Below are 18,263 nucleotides of genomic sequence, written 5' to 3' on the forward strand. Positions count from 1 at the left end.
ACCAGCCTGTCTGTCGTCTATCACTATCCACCTCACTGTTCACTATACTCTCAAATGTTGTCATCTGCAAGTTTTGAAATTGTGCCCTGTACACCCAAGTCCAAGTCATTAAAATATATTAAGAAAAGCAGCGGTCCTAAAACCGACCCCTAGGGAACACCATTATATACGTTCCTCCCATCTGAAAAACAACAGTTCACTACTGTTTCCTGTCACTTAGCCAATTTTGTATCCATGCTGTCACTGTCCCTTTTATTCATAGGCTTGCCAACAAAGTTGAAGCCCATTATGTGGAAGGTGTGTGTAAATTAGTGACCGTAGAATCCCGTACCAAAGATGGGTGTAACAAATTTGAAAAGATAAAGCTTTCATTTTTGTATTTCTAGATGTATGTAGTAACAGTGTAGCAGTTGAACATTTGAGGTAGTTATTTTGAGTTTTCCTTATAAAATAAAAATTCCTAATGCTGGTGAGTAGTGAACTCTCATTTGATCAGTCAAAATTTTATTTGACATTGTCCTTCAGTGCATCAGAAATGTTTCTGGCATAAAGATTACAATTATTTACACATTTGGTTTAATCCTGCATTAACACTGTCTACTGATGGTGGGAGGGAATGGATGATCAAACTGGGCCTCGAGGCAAAGGCAACTTTGTAAATTAGTAAATGAAAATTGTTCCAGTTGAGGGGCCTTAAGCTAGTGTCTGCCATGTATCTTGAAACATTGACTATGCCTTGGATGCTTATTAAAGAATCCTTTACAACAGAATGTTGACCAAGTACAAAGATGGCACATGGTTCCCACCCAAAGCAGGGTGCCATCCTTTGTCTTTGAGGTGCCAGCATTTCAATCGAGTCCATGGTCATCCCAAGTCCTGCAAGGACATTTACACCAGTGGAGCAATCCATCTATTCATTACTTCTTGCGTTTGCTATTCCTGAGTGTTCCTCATTCCTCTGATCACAAAGCCCTATGCTGAATGACATCTGGCTCACAACGATCTTTTCACTGAAAACTGACTGAACTACGTCCCAACAAACTCTCCTTGCATAAGGCTTCCAATTTGCAATTTGTGTTGAAATAACCACCTGATACTCTGAAGCCTCGTGTACATAATCTACCCACAACTTTCAGCAGCAAAATATCCTGACCAGCTAGGAGGTCTGATCGCCATTACTGTCTGTTCTGACTGGATGAACATGACATCTTGGAAAACATTCAAATAACTAAACGAGTAACATAATCAAAGGAGTGGCTTCAACACTTGAATTAACCCCTTTATTTGGCACTTGAGCACATTGTATGTATTTTCAGAATCTAAATCATGACCTTTTAATAGTTTAAGCTCTTTCGACCTAGCTTTAAGTGTACTTCAAAGAATATCCCGTAACATGTCTGGAAAAACCTAAGGTGCTAACTGCTGCATGCACAACTGATTTCTGTCTCGGCCTATTTGACGAGCCAATCATATATGACTTTCCACACACCCACTGCTTCCAAAGTTGGAGGAACTCTCATCAATATAACTTTGTTTATAAAAAATAAAAATAAAAATTAACAAAATACAATGACTACCTTGAGCATTCCTTTTTTAAAAAAAAAAACTTCTGTTTTAACTAATTTCTGGCGATATTGGGAAGACTGGCTGGGAGCTGTTACAGTGCACGATGGTGTGAGGGAAATGAACAAACATGTGTGACTGAAAAGTGAATCTTCCTTGCGTTGTTGGCCTCAGTTTCTCTTTCCAGTCAACTTTTTAGTGTCAGCTGCACTATTTCAACCTGAGTGCTTTTCAAAAGAGAAAAAAATCTATGGAAACAGACAGAAAATCAAAGGGGCTTAAAGTTTACCATTATCCCAACTGATTTTCCAAATTAAGGTAGCAATGATGTGTTCCTTTATGGGTCATCACATCTCATGGTAAGGTACACCTGAGAGACTGATTAGGGGCAAAGACACAAAGTATGATTCTGTAGAAAACTTCTCGGTGATGGTGGGCTCATTCATTGAACAAGGCGACGGCCATTCAGCCCCTCGAGCCCGTTCTGCCATTCAACCAGATCATGGCTGATCTGTATCTTAACTCCAAATTCAATCAAATACTTCCCCACAGTGAGCGCTGAGGTGACTGTGATATGATTAGCACATTCATAGGATGTTTTCTGTCCATTACTTTTAATGAAGCATTAATCTGTTTCAAACTGTTGTGCCTCTGTTAAAATAGCAAACAGAGGAATATCGTACCAACAAAAGCATCTTGTAAAAGTAATTTCTACACTAACTTCTTCGTTGGTAAGTGCAGGATCAAGTATCTAATTCTTTTGGTTTGTTAATTCACACGTCACACAAACTGTTTTCATCAACAATACCTCCAGGCTGATGAGCTATGTTCTGTTTTTAGGGGCCTTATCGTTTTGAGTGTAGTGGCATTTATTTAACTATATTTTCACTGTCCAGCATACTCTTATAATATGACTACTAGTAAGATAACTTTTTCATGGCTACTAGTTTCAGCTATGGGTATAACAGGAGTATGTAAATATGTTTTTTTGATTTATGTGCATTTTATAATACTTTACAGTCGCTTTCCTAGTTGCAGTGCTGGAACAATGTTATTTTAGCAAAACACATTCTATTTACAGATAAAATCAACAAAAAATTGCCCGTTTTACATTCTGTAACAGAAATGTTCTAGTGTAACTTAAGCAAAAATACTGTCTTGTAAAATTAGTTGTGTGCTCTGACATTTTCTTTTCAATGATCAACTGATGGCATTTTGAAATTAAATGATTAAAACAGCATTATTCTTTTAAATAAGTGCACCTTTTGGTGCATGGCTACAAAAGCAAATTTGTACAATCTCTCCTTCTGAGCTGTCCTCAAATTAAAGTGCTTGATATATATAATACATATAAAGTAAACCATTTTCTTAATGTCCGTCCTTTTTAAGGCCTGCTCCGATATGACTGGGGTATAGCTCGTCACGTGGTGCCACCTGCAATGTTCCTTGAGAACGTTGACCGTTATTCTGTGGCGGGAAGTGCCCACTTCTCATCATCCTTTATTTTTGTCCTCGAGTCGAGCTGCAAAGTTCTCAGCCTCGAAATCTAGAAATACTCTTCTGGAGAACCCAAACCACCTTTAAATGGCCAAGTTTATTGGGCCAGTGCAGCGCGGTAGTTTGGCTATCATTTTTTTTTTTTTTTTTTTTTTAAGATGTCAATACCGTTTGTTGAATTCTCTCCTGCTTTAGTAAGCCAACTGTAGTCAATTTGCAGGGCTATGGGGAAGGAGCAGGAGAGAGGAAGCAATTGGTAGCTGTCTCAGAGAGCCGGCACAGGCACGATGGGCTAAATGGCCTCCTGTGCTGTATGATTCTAACGCCTAGTCAGTGTTTGGGTGCATTTGGTCATCCTTGGCTGTGTGCCGCCACTCCTTGTCTGGAACTTTGGACTTTCTTCGAGGTGGCTGAGGTCCCTTCCCTCTCAGGGCTTGCACTGTACGATCTTCAGCTAATGTGATGCTTCTAAGCTGCCGCCCATCCTTAGTACCACTTGTGTTATTTGTCCTTGTATTGTCCCTTGAAGTCCGTAGCGATGAATGGAAATCATCGCCTGGTCTCCTAACTCTGATCCGGCTATATACTGCAAATAGCTCTTCAGCCTTTTTGCTCCTCATCTTGTGTTGCATTCTGCCCTGGACATTTCTCAGCTTGCACTCAATCTGATAGACGTCCTCTGTCACTTTGTTTACCTTATCAAACTGTTCGAGCAGGGTTTCGAACAACGGAACCAGGCGGTGGACATTCGTCTCGACTTGTGCCACTTTGTTTGGGCTGGCGAGAGGGAAGGTGTCCATTGGGATGGAAACGCTGGAAGTGGAGGATGAGGAGATGTCGGAGATGGTGCTGGCGGTGTGGAGACAGGTCGATTTAGAATCTCTAGAAGACCGGGAAGGTAAGGAAACCATTCCTTCAAATTTGACTTTATGGCGATACTGTAAAAATAAAGAAAAACCTAACTGATGGGTTACATACCAAAGGAAAGTAAAGAAAATCCTCAACCTCGTATTATAGCCTAATAGGTCTCAGCCGTTGGTAACAATCTCGCCTCTGAGTCAGAAGGTCGTAGGTTCAAGTCCCACTCCAGGGACTTGAACACAAAATCTAGGCTGACACTCCAGTGCAGTGCTGAGGGAGTGCTGCACTGTCTGACTTTTGGATGAGACGTTAAATCAATATCCCGTCTGCCGGTGGACATAAAAGATCCCACGGCATTATTTCAAAGAAGAACAGGGGAGTTCCCCCAGTGTCATGGCCAATATTTATCCCTCAACCAACATCACTAAAACATATTGGCCTGGAAATTGTGGTTGGAGGCTTGCCGCCCACGTACGCCTCTGAACCGCAAGAAAATTCCATACTTACCCTGTGTCTCCGGAGCTTCGGACTCTTGCGGTCCTGGGCCTGCGTAAAGGCACACGGATCCCAGGGGCGCACGTGGTTCACAAGCGTCCCTGGGATCACGTGGGCCAGGCCAACCAACAAAGGGGGTTCTTATTATGCTTATGGGGATTCCATTTACATACGGAATTCCATAAGCATAATCGAAATCACCGAATAAAATTTCATACCACTTAAATAAAAATAAATGATCACAGGTTCAAAATTAATTAAAATACCCTTTAATTAAACATTTAAAATAAAAATGTAATTGTTTGAAAAAGATGAAAAGGAAACTGATTAAAAAGCAGGACCTCAAAAGGTAGTAATCTCCAGATTACTCCTGGTGCCATGCGCGAGTATAGAAATAGGAGGATAGAGCAGATGAATGCATGGCTGGAGAGATAGTGCAGGAGGGAGGGCTTCAGATTCCTGGGGCATTGGGACCAGTTCTGGGGGAGGTGGGACCTGTACAGGCCAGATGGGTTGCTCCTCAACAGGGCCAGAACCAATATCCTCGCGGGGAGGTTTGCTAGTGCTGTTGGGGAGGGTTTAAACTAATTTGGCAGGGGGATGGGCACCAGGGTGTAACATTAGAAAGGGGAAATAATGTGCTCAAAGGATTGGGAGAGGCAGAGAGCACTAAGGTAAGAAATAGTAAGGTCTTAGGTGGGGTCAAACTGAGAGAGAATACAGGATGGTCTAAGATGGGTTTACAGTGTATGTATGTAAATGCACAAAGCGTAGTAAACAAGGTAAGTGAGCTGCAGGCACAAATAGCCACATGGGAATAAGATGTTGTGGCAATAACTGAGACCTGGCTCAAAAAAGGGCAGGATTGGGTATTAAATATTCCTGGTTATAAGGTGTTCAGGAAAGATAAGGAAGGAAAGATGGGAGGTGGTGTAGCAGTATTGGTTAAGGAGAATGTTACAGTGCTGGAGAGGGAGGATGTCCTGGAGGGGTCAAGGACAGAATCTGTTTGGTTAGAGTTAAGAAACAATAGAGGTGCCATTACACTACTAGATGTATTCTATAGGCCACCAAATAGTGGGAAAGATATGGAGGAGCAAATTTACAGGGAAATTACGGAGAGGTGCAAGAACTAGAGCGTAATAATAATGGGAGACTTCAACTATCCTAATATAGACTGGGATCGTATAGTGTAAAGGGCAGAGACTTGGGGAAGAATTTCTGAAGTGTGTTCGGAAGAATTTCTGAAGTGTGTTCAGAAGAACTTTCTTGATCAGTATGTTTCCGGCCCGATGAGGGAGGAAGCATTGCTGGATCTGGTTCTGGGGAATGAGGTGGGTCAAGTGGAGCAAGTGTCAGTAGGTGAACATTTAGGGAACAGTGATCATAGTATCATAAGGTTTAGATTAGCTATGGAAAAGGACAGGGAGCAATCTAGAGTAAAAATGTTTAACTGGGGGAAAGCCAATTTCAGTGGGATGAGAACGGATCTGGCCCGGGTAAACTGGAATCAAAGATTGGCAGGCAAAACTGTAATGGAACAATGGGTTGCCTTTAAAGAGGAACTAGTTCAGGTACATTCCCACTAGGGGGAAAGGCAGGGCAACTAAAGTCAGGGCTCCCTGGATGACGAAACAGATAGGGAATATGATGAAGCAGAAAAAGAGTGCGTATGACAGATGTCAGGTTGCAACTACATCTGAGAATCAGGCTACATATAGAAAGGTCAGAGGAGAAGTGAAAAAGAAAATAAGAGGGGCAAAGAGAGGGTATGAGAATAGATTGGCAGCCAACATAAAAGGTAATTCAAAAGTCTTCTACAGGCATATAAATAGTAAAAGGGTAGTAAGAGGAGGGGTGGGGCCGATTAGGGACCAAAAAAGAGGCAGAGGGTATGGCTGAGGTGCTAAATGAGTACTTTGCATCTGTCTTCACCAAGGAAGAGGATGCTGCCATAGACATAGTGAAAGGAGGAGGTAGTGGAGACACTGGATGGGATAAAAATTGATAAAGACGAGGTACTAGAAAGGTTGGCTGTACTTAAAGCTGATAAGTCACCAGGACCGGATGGAATGCATCCTAGGATACTGAGGGAATTGAAGGCGGAAATCACGGAGGTACTGGCCATAATATTCCAATCCTCCTTAGAAACGAGGGTGGTGCCAGAAGACTGGAGAATTGCAAATGTTGCACAATTGTTCAAAAAAGGGTGTAAAGATAAACCCAGCAAGTACAGGCCAGTCAGTTTAACCTCGGTAGTGGGGAAGCTTTTAGAAACAGTAATCAGGGACAAAATTAACAGTCACTTGGATAGGTGTGGATTGATTAAGGAAAGTCAGCACGGATTTGTTAAAGGCAAATCGTGTTTAACCAAATTGATGCGTTTTTTGATGAGTTAACGTAGAGGGTTGATGAGGGTAATGCGGTTGACGTAGTGTACATGGATTTCCAAAAGGCGTTCGACAAAGTGCCACATAATAGGCTTGCCAGCAAAGTTGAAGCCCATGGAATAAAAGGGACAGTGGCAGCATGGATACGGAATTAGCTAAGTGACAGGAAACAGAGAGCAGTGATGAACGGTTGTTTTTCCGACTAGAGGAAGGTCAACAGTGGTGTTCCCCAGGGATCGGTTCTAGGATCACTGCTTTTCTTGATATATATTAATGACTTGGACATGGGTGTACAGGGCACAATTTCAAAATTTGCAGATGACACAAAACTTGGAAGTATAGTGAACAGTGAGGAGGAGAGTGATAAACTTCAGGAAGACAGACAGGCTGGTGAAATGGGCAGACACGTGGCAGATGAAATTTAACACAGAAAAGTGTGAAGTGATACATTTTGGTTGAAAGAGTGAGACGAGGACATATTGGCCCAGAAATTCGGGTCTCCACGGGAGAGTATGCACGGGGTACTCACCCGTAGGCCCAATGGAAGTGCCGGTTTCCTGCATGCACTGCGCATGCACGGGAAACCGGCACTTCCATTCCCCTGAAAGAAGGGGTTCAGAGTTCAAATGCGTGCGCCGGAGAGGCTGCGCGTGCGCATCGAACTTGCGTTTTTCTTGCAGGTTTTCCCGGGAGGGTAAGTCTCCAGCAGTTACACATTTAAAAAGCAGGCGTAAGGCCTGCTTTTTACAAGGTAAGTGGTGAATTAATTAAAATTAAAACATTTTTTCCACAGGTTTATTATTTTTAAATAATTTAAAGAAAGGTAAGTTTATTTTTAGCCCCATTAGAAAATAAAATAAAAAAAATTCAAAAATTTAAATTATTGTTTAAAATAGTTATTTCATGTAATTTATAGTTTATTTAAAAAATGTGATTTTTTTTTTTTTTTTCAATTTATTTGAAGATTTAGTGATGTTTTGGGGCCCGTAGTATTTCTAAGTTTTGACGGCTCTTCCTGTCAAACTTATGAATGGGCATTTCCCTGCTCCGATTGGCTTCCCATGGCCCACGTGATCCCAGGGGACGCATCGAATTAACTACGCCCCTGGAATACGCAAGCACTGCGCGCCGGCAGTTGGAGCAGGCCCAGGATCGGAATCCCACGGGGGCCCACAGCTCAACGGCCAGCGCGCAAGTTAAGTGCAGGTCAGGGGCTTACACCCGCGGGAAGCCCCCGACCCGAATTTCTGGGCCATAAACTAAATGGTACAATCCTAAAGGGGGGTGCACGAACAGAGAGACCTGTGGGTATGTGTGCACAACTTGTTGAAGGTGGCAGGGCAGGTTGAGAAAGCAGTTAAAAAGGCTTACGGGATCCTGAGCTTCATGAATAGAGGTATAGAGTACAAAAGTGTGGCAATTATGATGAACCTGTATAAAACACTGGTTCAGCCCCAACTGGAGTACTGTGTCCAATTCTGGGCACCACACTTTAGGAAGGATGTGATGGCCTTAGAGATGGTACAGAAAAGAATTACGACAATGATTCCAGGAATGAGGGACTTCAGTTACGTTGATAGACTGGCGAAGCTGGGGTTGTTCTCCTTGGAGCAGAGAAAATTGAGAGGAGATTTGATAGAGGTGTTCAAAATCATGAGGGGCCTGGACAGAGTAGCTAGAGAGAAACGGTTCCCATTGGCGGAAGTTTCGAGAACCAGAGGACACAGATTTAAGGTGATTGGCAAAAGAACCAAAGGCGATGTAAGAAAAAACTTTTTTACGCAGCGAGTGGTTAAGATCTGGAATGCACTGCCTGAAAGGTTGGTGGAGGCAGACTCAATCTTATCTTTCAAAAAGGAGTTGGATAAGTATCTGAAGGAAAAAAATTTGCAGGGCTACAGGGAAAGGGCGGGGGAGTGGGACTAGCTGAGAGTTGGCACGGGCTCGATGGGCTGAATGGCCTTCTTCCGTGCTGTAACCATTCTATGATTCTATGATTTTTAAATGGGACAAAATTTACCTGAACTAATTTTAAATGTAAGTGAATGTTTAAATCATTTTTTAAAAAAAATTATTTTAACTTTTATTTTAACCCTTACGCTGGTAAAAGGCCTTACACCTGCTTTTACCAGTGCGGCAGCGGCAGCAGGCGGGGCAGAGCGACTACAAAAGGCCCCAGAGGCTCAGGTAGGCCTCAGCGCGGCAGCGGCGGCAGGCGGAGCAGAGCGACTACAAAAGGCCCCGGAGGCTCAGGTAGGCCTCAGCGCGGCAGCGGCGGCAGGCGGAGCAGAACGGCAGAGCGACTACAAAAGGCCCTGGAGGCTCAGGTAGGCGTACCAATCTCCAATCTCAGGGAAGGAGAGAGGTAAAAAGTATTCGAGGTGTGACGTCACCACAAAACAGGTAGGTGATTGGTTGGAGTATTTCTCTCATTTTAAAACTTTAAGTCTGTGGTTTATAGTTTTTAAGGTCTCTGGTGTAGCGGGGACAGTTTGTAAACCAGGGCCCTTAAATATATCATTTAACTGTAGTGAAATTGGTGGGATTCATTTAATTTTAATTAATTAGTTAAAGGGTAAGTCATGGCAGGACAGCCCAGCCCCGTAGTGTGCTCCTCCTGCTCTATGTGGGAAATCAGGGACGCTTCCTGCATCCCTGACGACCATGTGTGAGGGAAGTGTGTCCAGCTGCAGCTACTGACAGACCGCATTGCGGCACTGGAGCTGCGGATGGATTCATTTTGGAGCATTCGCGATGCTGAGGACGTCGTGAATATCACATTTAGCGAGTTGGTCACACCGCAGGTAAAGGGTGTACAGGCAGGAAGGGAATGGGTGACCAGCAGGCAGAGTAAGAGGCGCAGGCAGGTAGTGCAGGAATCCCCTGCGGCCATCCCCCTCTCCAACAGATATACCACTTTGAATACTGTTGGGGGGATGACTCATCAGGGGAAGGCAGCAGCAGCCAACTTCCTGGCACCATGGGTGGCTCTGCTGCACAGGCTGGGAGGAAAAAGAGTGGAAGAGCTATAGTGATAGGGGACTCAATTGTAAGGGGAATAGATAGGCGTTTTTGCGGCCGCAATCGAGACTCCAGGATGGTGTGTTGCCTCCCTGGTGCAAGGGTCAAGGACGTCTCGGAGCGGCTGCAGAACATTTTGGAGGGGGAGGGCGATCAGCCAGTTGTCGTGGTGCACATAGGCACCAACGATATAGGTAAAAAACGGGATGAGGTCCTAAAAGCAGAATATAGGGAGTTAGGAGGTAAATTTAAAAAATAGGACCTCAAAGGTAGTAATCTCAGGATTGCTACCAGTGCCACGTGCTCGTCAGAGTAGAAATAGGAGGATATTTCAAATGAATACGTGGCTAGAGGAATGGTGCAAGAAGGAGGGATTCAAATTCCTTGGACATTGGAACCGGTTCTGGGAGAGGTGGGACCAGTACAAACGGGACGGTTTGCACCTGGGCAGGGCCGGGACCGATGTCCTAGGGGGAGTGTTTGCTCGTGCTGTTCGGGGGGGGTTTAAACTAAAATGGCAGGGGGTTGGGAACCTGAGCAGGGAGAGAGAGGAAAGGAAAACAGGGATAAAAGCAAAAGATAGGAAGGAGAAAAACAAAAGTGGCAGTCAGAGAAATCAACGGTTTAAATCAAACGGGGCCACAGTAAATAATAATTCTAATAGGTCTAAGAGCGTTAAAAAAACAAGCCCGATGGCTTTGTGTCTTAATGCGAGGAGCATTTGTAATAAGGTGGATGAATTGGCTGCGCAAATAGAGGTAAACGAATATGACTTGGTTGGGATTACGGAAACGTGGCTCAAGGATGGCCAAGACTGGGAACTCAACATCCAGGGGTATTCGATATTCAGGAAAGATAGGCAAAAAGGAAAGGGAGGTGGGGTAGCATTACTGGTTAAAGAAGGGATTAACACAATTGTAATGAAGGATATTAGCTCTGATGATGTGGAATCTGTATGGGTAGAATTGAGAAATACTAAGGGGAAAAAAACATTAGTGGGAGTGGTATATAGACCTCCAAACAGTAAGGTGGAGGTTGGGGATGGCATTAAAAGGGAAATTAAAGAAGCGTGCAATAAGGGCACAGCAGTCATCATGGGTGACTTTAATCTACATATAGATTGGGCCAACCAAATTAGTAACAATACTGTGGAGGAGGAATTCCTGGAGTGTTTACGGGATGGTTTCCTGGACCAATATGTCGAGGAACCAACCAGAGATCAGGCCATCTTAGACTGGGTATTATGTAACGAGAAAGGATTAATTAGCAATCTTGTTGTACGAGGCCCCTTGGGTCGGAGCGATCATAATATGATCGAATTCTTCATTAAGATGGAGAATGAAGTAGTTGACTCAGAGACAAGGGTCCTCAATTTAAATAAAGGAAACTACGATGGTCTGAGGAGCGAGTTGGGTAGGATTGATTGGGGAAATGCACTCAAAGGGTTGACGGTGGATAGGCAATGGCAAACATTCAAAGACCGAATGGATGAGCTACAGAATTTGTTCATCCCAGTTTGGCATAAAAATAAAACAAAAAAGGTGGCTCAACCGTGGCTAACAAGGGAAATTAGGGATAGCATAAGATCCAAGGAGAGGACATACAAATTGGCTAGAAAAAACAATAATCCTGAGGACTGGGAGCAGTTTAGGAGTCAACAAAGGAGGACAAAGGGATTAATTAAGAAAGGGAAAATAGAATATGAGAGTAAGCTAGCAGGGAACATAAAAACTGACTGTAAAAGCTTTTATAGATATGTGAAGAGAAAAAGATTGGTGAAGTCAAACGTAGGTCCCTCACAGTCAGAATCAGGGGAAATTATAATGGGAAACAAGGAAATGGCAGACCAACTAAATACATACTTTGGTTCTGTCTTCACAAAGGAGGACACAAATAACCTCCCAGAGATGCCGGGGAACATAGGGTCTGATGAAAGGGAGGAACTGAAAGAAATCAGCATTTGTAGGGAAATGGTGTTAGGAAAATTGATGGGACTGAAGGCCGATAAATCCCCAGGGCCCGATGGTCTACATCCCAGGGTAGTTAAGGAAGTGGCCCTAGAGATAGTAGATGCATTGCTGGTCAAATTCCAGAACTCGATAGACTCTGGAACGGTACCCATGGATTGGAGGGTAGCTAATGTTACCCCACTATTCAAAAAAGATGGTAGAGAAAAAGCGGGGAATTATAGACCGGTAAGCCTGACATCGGTAGTGGGGAAAATGCTAGAGTCTATTATAAAAGATGTAATAGCAGAGCACTTGGAAAGCAGTGACAGGATCAGACAAAGTCAACATGGATTTACAAAAGGTAAATCATGCTTGACTAATCTACTGGAATTTTTTGAGGATGTAACAGGTAAAATAGATAAGGGAGAATCAGTGGATGTGGTGTATTTGGACTTTCAGAAGGCTTTCGATAAGGTCCCACATGAGAGATTAGCGTGCAAAATTAAGGCACATGGGATTGGGGGCAAGGTATTGACTTGGATAGAGAACTGGTTGGCGGACAGAAAGCAAAGAGTTGGAATAAACGGTCGTTTTCCGAGTGGCAGGCAGTGACTAGGTGGGGTACCGCAAGGATCGGTCCTAGGACCCCAGCTGTTCACAATATATATTAATGATCTGGACGAGGGAATTGGATGTAATATCTCCAAATTTGCAGACGACACAAAGCTGGGTGGGAGGGTAAGCTGTGAGGAGGATGTCGTGAAACTCCAGTGCGATTTGGACAGGTTGGGTGATTGGGCAGAAACATGGCAAATGCACTATAATGTGGATAAATGTGAGGTTATCCACTTTGGTGGCAAAAACATGAAGGCAGATTATTATTTGAATGGCAATAGATTGGGAGAAGGGGAAGTGCAAAGAGACCTGGGTGTTATTGTGCACCAGTCGCTGAAGGTAAGCATGCAGGTGCAGCAGGCGGTTAAGAAGGCAAATGGTATGTTGGCCTTCGTAGCAAGAGGGTTCGAGTACAGGAACAAGGACGTCTTGCTACAGTTGTACAGGGCCTTGGTGAGACCGCACCTTGAGTATTGTGTGCAGTTTTGGTCACCTTACCTGAGAAAGGACGTTCTTGCCATGGAGGGAGTGCAGCGAAGATTCACCAGGCTGATACCTGGGATGGCAGGAATGACATATGAGGAGAGATTGTGTCGATTGGGCTTATACTCACTGGAGTTTAGAAGATTGAGAGGGGATCTCATCGAAACCTATAAAATTCTGTCAGGTCTGGACAGACTAGATGCAGGAAGGATGTTTCGGATGGCCGGGGAGTCCAGAACCAGGGGTCATAGTCTAAGGATAAGGGGTAAGCCATTTAGGACTGAAATGAGGAGGAATTTCTTCACCCAGAGAGTGGTGAACCTGTGGAATTCTCTGCCACAGAGGGCGGTGGAGGCCAGTTCATTAAATATATTCAAGAAAGAGTTGGATATATTTCTTGAGGCTAAAGGGATCAAGGGATATGGGGAGAAGGCAGGGACAGGGTACTGAATTGAATGATCAGCCATGATCTCATTGAATGGCGGAGCAGGCTCGAAGGGCCGAATGGCCTACTCCTGCTCCTATCTTCTATGTAAGGGTTTGGTGGGTATTCGCTGGGCAGTAGTTGGGCTGCACCAGCGAAGGTGAATTGACAGTGGATGTGGTGGATCTGTCAAGGCGAACCTTGACAGATCGCAAGTTCCGGGTTTTCGCGCATGCGCATCACATGTGGAAATCCGGAACTTGCAGGGCCATTCACAGCACTTACGATGGGGCGTACGCATTGCTGTTCATGGGACCTTGCTATGTGCAAATTGGCTGCCGTGTTTCCTACATTGCAACAGTGACTACACTTCAAAAGTACTCCATTGGCTGTAAAGCACTTTGGGACGTTCTGAGATTGTGAAAGGCATTGTATAAATGCAAGTCTTTAATGTATAAAATGCTGAGGAATGAGCGTCCTAATTATCCTGGCACAGGCACGATGTGCCGAATGGCCTCCTTCTCTGTGCTATATCATTCTATAATAATAAATTGCCTCCAGTCTCAGCAAAACAACTGCAGTTCATGGAACTTGTCTGCAGGTGGTGCTGTTGAGGCAAAAGGCACAGTAAAGGAAAAAGTATTCTTCATCTATATAGGATTTGTCTGTCTGTCTGCTATACACTCAAAAGTTATAGAGCGTACCTACACATATGTTATATCAAAAGAAAGCTTATGATTAGGGGAGTCTCATAGGCATATTTACTTTTTGGTCAGACAAAAATTGTTCGGACAGCATACAAAAAATGTTCAAAAATCCGCTCATTAGCGGTTGGCCAATCATACGGGGGAATCCGCTCATTAGCATTGAGTGACGTGAAGGTTGACCAATCCTACGGGGGGAGCGTGCTGCGTCACGGGGGGCGTTTCATGGTGTGTGTGGGCGGGGCCTAATCTTTCAAACTGCCGTTAGTGCCTCACAAAATGGCAGCTGCCCCTCTTCACCCAAATCTCCCTCCGGCTCTCACCTTTTAGCGGGGGAGAGGCTGCTTTAAATTAGACTCTTCATCTCTTTTGTTTTTCTTTTCTCTGGCCGGCTGCGCGGGAAAACGGACAAAAGTCAGGATTTTAATTCTCCTTCCCTTTCTCTCTCTCTCTCTCTCCTCTTCCCTCTCTCTCTTGCCGTTAGTGCGGGACTGGGGAAAACCGGGTCTTTCCAACGAGCCGTCCCCGACCTAAATCGGACATGGGAGTCCGGAGCGAAAGGCCTTCCACTGCCGCCCGGCCAACCGGGTCCAAAGGCCCGCCTGGTTAAACATGAGGAACCCCGGGCTCGCTTCTGAGCGATGAGCACCCGGCCTCCTGGTGTCGGATATACTCCGTTCTGGTACCGAGGTGAGGGGGAGGGGGAGAGAGAGAGCGGGGAGGGAGGGGGGAGAGAGAGAGCGGGGAGGGAGGGGGAGAGAGAGAGCGGGGAGGGAGGGGGAGAGAGAGAGCGGGGAGGGAGGGGGAGAGAGAGAGCGGGGAGGGAGGGGGAGAGAGAGAGCGGGGAGGGAGGGGGAGAGAGAGAGCGGGGAGGGAGGGGGGGAGAGAGAGAGCGGGGAGGGAGGGGGGGGAGAGAGAGAGAGCGGGGAGGGAGGGGAGAGAGAGAGAGCGGGGAGGGAGGGGGGAGAGAGAGAGAGCGGGGAGGGAGGGGGAGAGAGAGAGAGCGGGGAGGGAGGGGGAGAGAGAGAGAGCGGGGAGGGAGGGGGAGAGAGAGAGAGCGGGGAGGGAGGGGGAGAGAGAGAGAGCGGGGAGGGAGGGGGAGAGAGAGGAGAGCGGGGAGGGAGGGGGAGAGAGAGAGAGCGGGGAGGGAGGGGGAGAGAGAGAGAGCGGGGAGGGAGGGGGAGAGAGAGAGAGCGGGGAGGGAGGGGGAGAGAGAGAGAGCGGGGAGGGAGGGAGAGAGAGCGGGGAGGGAGGGAGAGAGAGCGGGGAGGGAGGGGGAGAGAGCGGGGAGGGAGGGGGAGAGAGCGGGGAGGGAGGGGGAGAGAGCGGGAGGGAGGGAGGGGAGAGAGAGGAGGGAGGGGGAGAGAGAGCGGGGAGGGAGGGGGAGAGAGAGAGAGGGCGGGGAGGGGGGAGAGAGAGAGAGGGCGGGGAGGGAGGGGGAGAGAGGGCGGGGAGGGAGGGGGAGACAGGGCGGGGAGGGAGGGGGAGAGAGAGAGAGGGCGGGGAGGGAGGGGGAGAGAGAGAGAGGGCGGGGAGGGAGGGGGAGAGAGAGAGAGGGCGGGGAGGGAGGGGGAGAGAGAGAGGGCGGGGAGGGAGGGGGAGAGAGAGAGAGGGGGGGGAGAGAGAGGGCGGGGAGGGAGGGGGAGAGAGAGAGAGGGCGGGGAGGGAGGGGGAGAGAGAGAGGGCGGGGAGGGAGGGGGAGAGAGAGAGAGGGCGGGGAGGGAGGGGGAGAGAGAGAGAGGGCGGGGAGGGAGGGGGAGAGAGAGAGAGGGCGGGGAGGGAGGGGGAGAGAGAGGGCGGGGAGGGAGGGGGAGAGAGAGAGAGGGCGGGGGAGGGAGGGGGAGAGAGAGAGAGGGAGGGAGGGGGAGAGAGAGGGGGGGAGAGAGAGGGCGGGGAGGGAGGGGGAGAGAGAGAGGGCGGGGAGGGAGGGGGGAGAGAGAGGGCGGGGAGGGAGGGGGAGAGAGAGAGGGCGGGGAGGGAGGGGGAGAGAGAGGGCGGGGAGGGAGGGGGAGAGAGAGGGCGGGGAGGGAGGGGGAGAGAGAGGGCGGGGAGGGAGGGGGAGAGAGAGGGCGGGGAGGGAGGGGGAGAGAGAGAGCGGGGAGGAGGGGGAGAGAGAGAGCGGGGAGGGAGGGGGAGAGAGAGCGGGGGAGGAGGGGGAGAGAGAGAGCGGGGAGGGAGGGGGAGAGAGAGAGCGGGGAGGGAGGGGGAGAGAGAGAGAGGGGAGGGAGGGGGCAGAGAGAGGGGAGGGAGGGGGCAGAGAGAGAGGGGAGGGAGGGGGCAGAGAGAGAGGGGAGGGAGGGGGCAGAGAGAGCGGGGAGGGAGGGGGCAGAGAGAGCGGGGAGGGAGGGGGAGAGAGAGGGCGGGGAGGGAGGGGGGAGAGAGAGAGGGCGGGGAGGAGGGGGAGAGAGAGGGCGGGGAGGGAGGGGGAGAGAGAGGGCGGGGAGGGAGGGGGAGGGAGGGGGAGAGAGAGGGCGGGGAGAGAGGGAGGGGGAGGGAGAGAGAGGGAGGGAGGGGGAGAGAGGGAGGGAGGGGGAGAGAGGGAGGGAGGGGGAGAGAGGGAGGGCGGGGAGGGAGGGGGAGAGAGAGGGCGGGGAGGGAGGGGGAGAGAGAGAGGGCGGGGAGGGAGGGGGAGAGAGAGGGCGGGGAGGGAGGGGGAGAGAGAGAGGGCGGGGAGGGGAGGGGGAGAGAGAGAGGGCGGGGAGGGAGGGGGAGAGAGAGAGGGCGGGGAGGGAGGGGGAGAGAGAGAGGGCGGGGAGGGAGGGGGAGAGAGAGAGGGCGGGGAGGGAGGGGGAGAGAGAGAGGGCGGGGAGGGAGGGGGAGAGAGAGAGGGCGGGGAGGGAGGGGGAGAGAGAGAGGGCGGGGAGGGAGGGGGAGAGAGAGAGGGCGGGGAGGGAGGGGGAGAGAGAGGGGCGGGGAGGGAGGGGGAGAGAGAGGGGGCGGGGAGGGAGGGGGAGAGAGGGCGGGGAGGGAGGGGGAGAAAGAGAGGGCGGGGAGGGAGGGGGAGAGAGAGGGCGGGGAGGGAGGGGGAGAGAGAGAGAGGGTGGGGGAGAGAGAGAGAGGGCGGGGAGGATGGGGGAGAGAGAGAGGGTGGGGAGGGAGGGGGAGAGAGAGAGCGGGGAGGGAGGGGGAGGGAGAGAGACAGAGGGGGGAGGGAGGGGGAGGGAGAGAGACAGAGGGGGGAGGGAGGGGGAGAGAGAGCGGGGAGAGAGAGGGGGGAGAGAGCGGGGAGGGAGGGGGGAGAGAGGGCGGGGAGGGAGGGGAGAGAGAGAGGGCGGGGAGGGAGGGGGAGAGAGAGGGCGGGGAGGGAGGGGGAGAGAGAGAGGGCGGGGAGGGTGGGGGAGAGAGAGAGGGAGGGTGGGGAGAGAGAGAGGGCGGGGAGGGAGAGAGAGAGGGCGGGGAGGGAGGGAGAGAGAGAGAGAGGGCGGGGAGGGAGGGAGAGGAGAGAGGGCGGGGAGGGAGGGGGAGAGAGGGCGGGGAGGGAGGGGGAGAGAGGGCGGGGAGGGAGGGGGAGAGAGGGCGGGGAGGGGGGGAGAGAGAGAGAGGGCGGGGAGGGAGGGGAGAGAGAGAGGGGGAGAGAGGGCGGGGAGAGAGGGGGGAGAGAGGGCGGGGAGGGGGGGGAGAGAGGCGGGGAGGGAGGGGAGAGAGAGCGGGGAGGGAGGGGGAGAGAGGGAGAGCGGGGAGGGAGAGAGCGGGGAGGGAGGGGGAGAGAGAGGGCGGGGAGGGGGAGAGAGAGCGGGGAGGGAGGGGAGAGAGAGGGCGGGGAGGGAGGGGGAGAGAGAGAGGGCGGGGAGGAGAGGGAGCGCGGGGAGGGAGGGGGGGAGAGAGAGCGCGGGGAGGGAGGGGGTGAGAGAGAGGGCGGGGAGGGGGGGAGAGAGCGGGCGGGGAGGGAGGGCGGGGGGGAGGGGGGGAGAGAGGGCGGGGAGGGAGGGGGGAGGGCGGGGAGGGAGGGGAGAGGGGGCGGGAGGGGGAGAGAGGGTGCGGGGAGGGGGAGAGAGAGAGAGCGGGGAGGGAGGGGGAGAGGGGGAGAGAGGAGAGGGGGGAGGGAGGGGAGAGAGAGAGAGAGAGAGCGGGGAGGGAGGGAGAGAGAGCGGGGAGGGAGGAGAGAGAGCGGGGAGGGAGGGGGGAGAGAGAGAGCGGGGAGGGAGGGGGAGAGAGAGGGCGGGGAGGGAGGGGGAGAGAGAGGGCGGGGAGGGAGGGGGAGAGAGAGCGGGGAGGGAGGGAGAGAGAGCGGGGAGGGAGGGAGAGAGAGCGGGGAGGGAGG

At 50.0% G+C, this 18,263-nt stretch overlaps 1 protein-coding gene across 1 annotated transcript in view; it reads right to left on the reverse strand.

Annotated features, from left to right (window-relative positions):
• Positions 1-472: 472 nt before the first annotated feature.
• The window catches only part of pkd1a (polycystic kidney disease 1a), a 221,037-nt gene continuing 203,246 nt past the window's right edge, over positions 473-18,263 (reverse strand). Inside the window, exon 47 of the mRNA XM_086000509.1 lies at positions 473-3,998. Coding sequence (XP_085856635.1) covers positions 3,387-3,998 — 612 coding nt within the window. The 3' untranslated portion in view covers positions 473-3,386. The remainder of the gene's footprint in view (positions 3,999-18,263) is intronic.

This window comes from Somniosus microcephalus, chromosome 11, assembly GCF_052327205.1.
Source record: "Somniosus microcephalus isolate GS21.2 chromosome 11, FLI_Smic_1.0, whole genome shotgun sequence".
Lineage (NCBI taxonomy): Eukaryota > Metazoa > Chordata > Chondrichthyes > Squaliformes > Somniosidae > Somniosus > Somniosus microcephalus.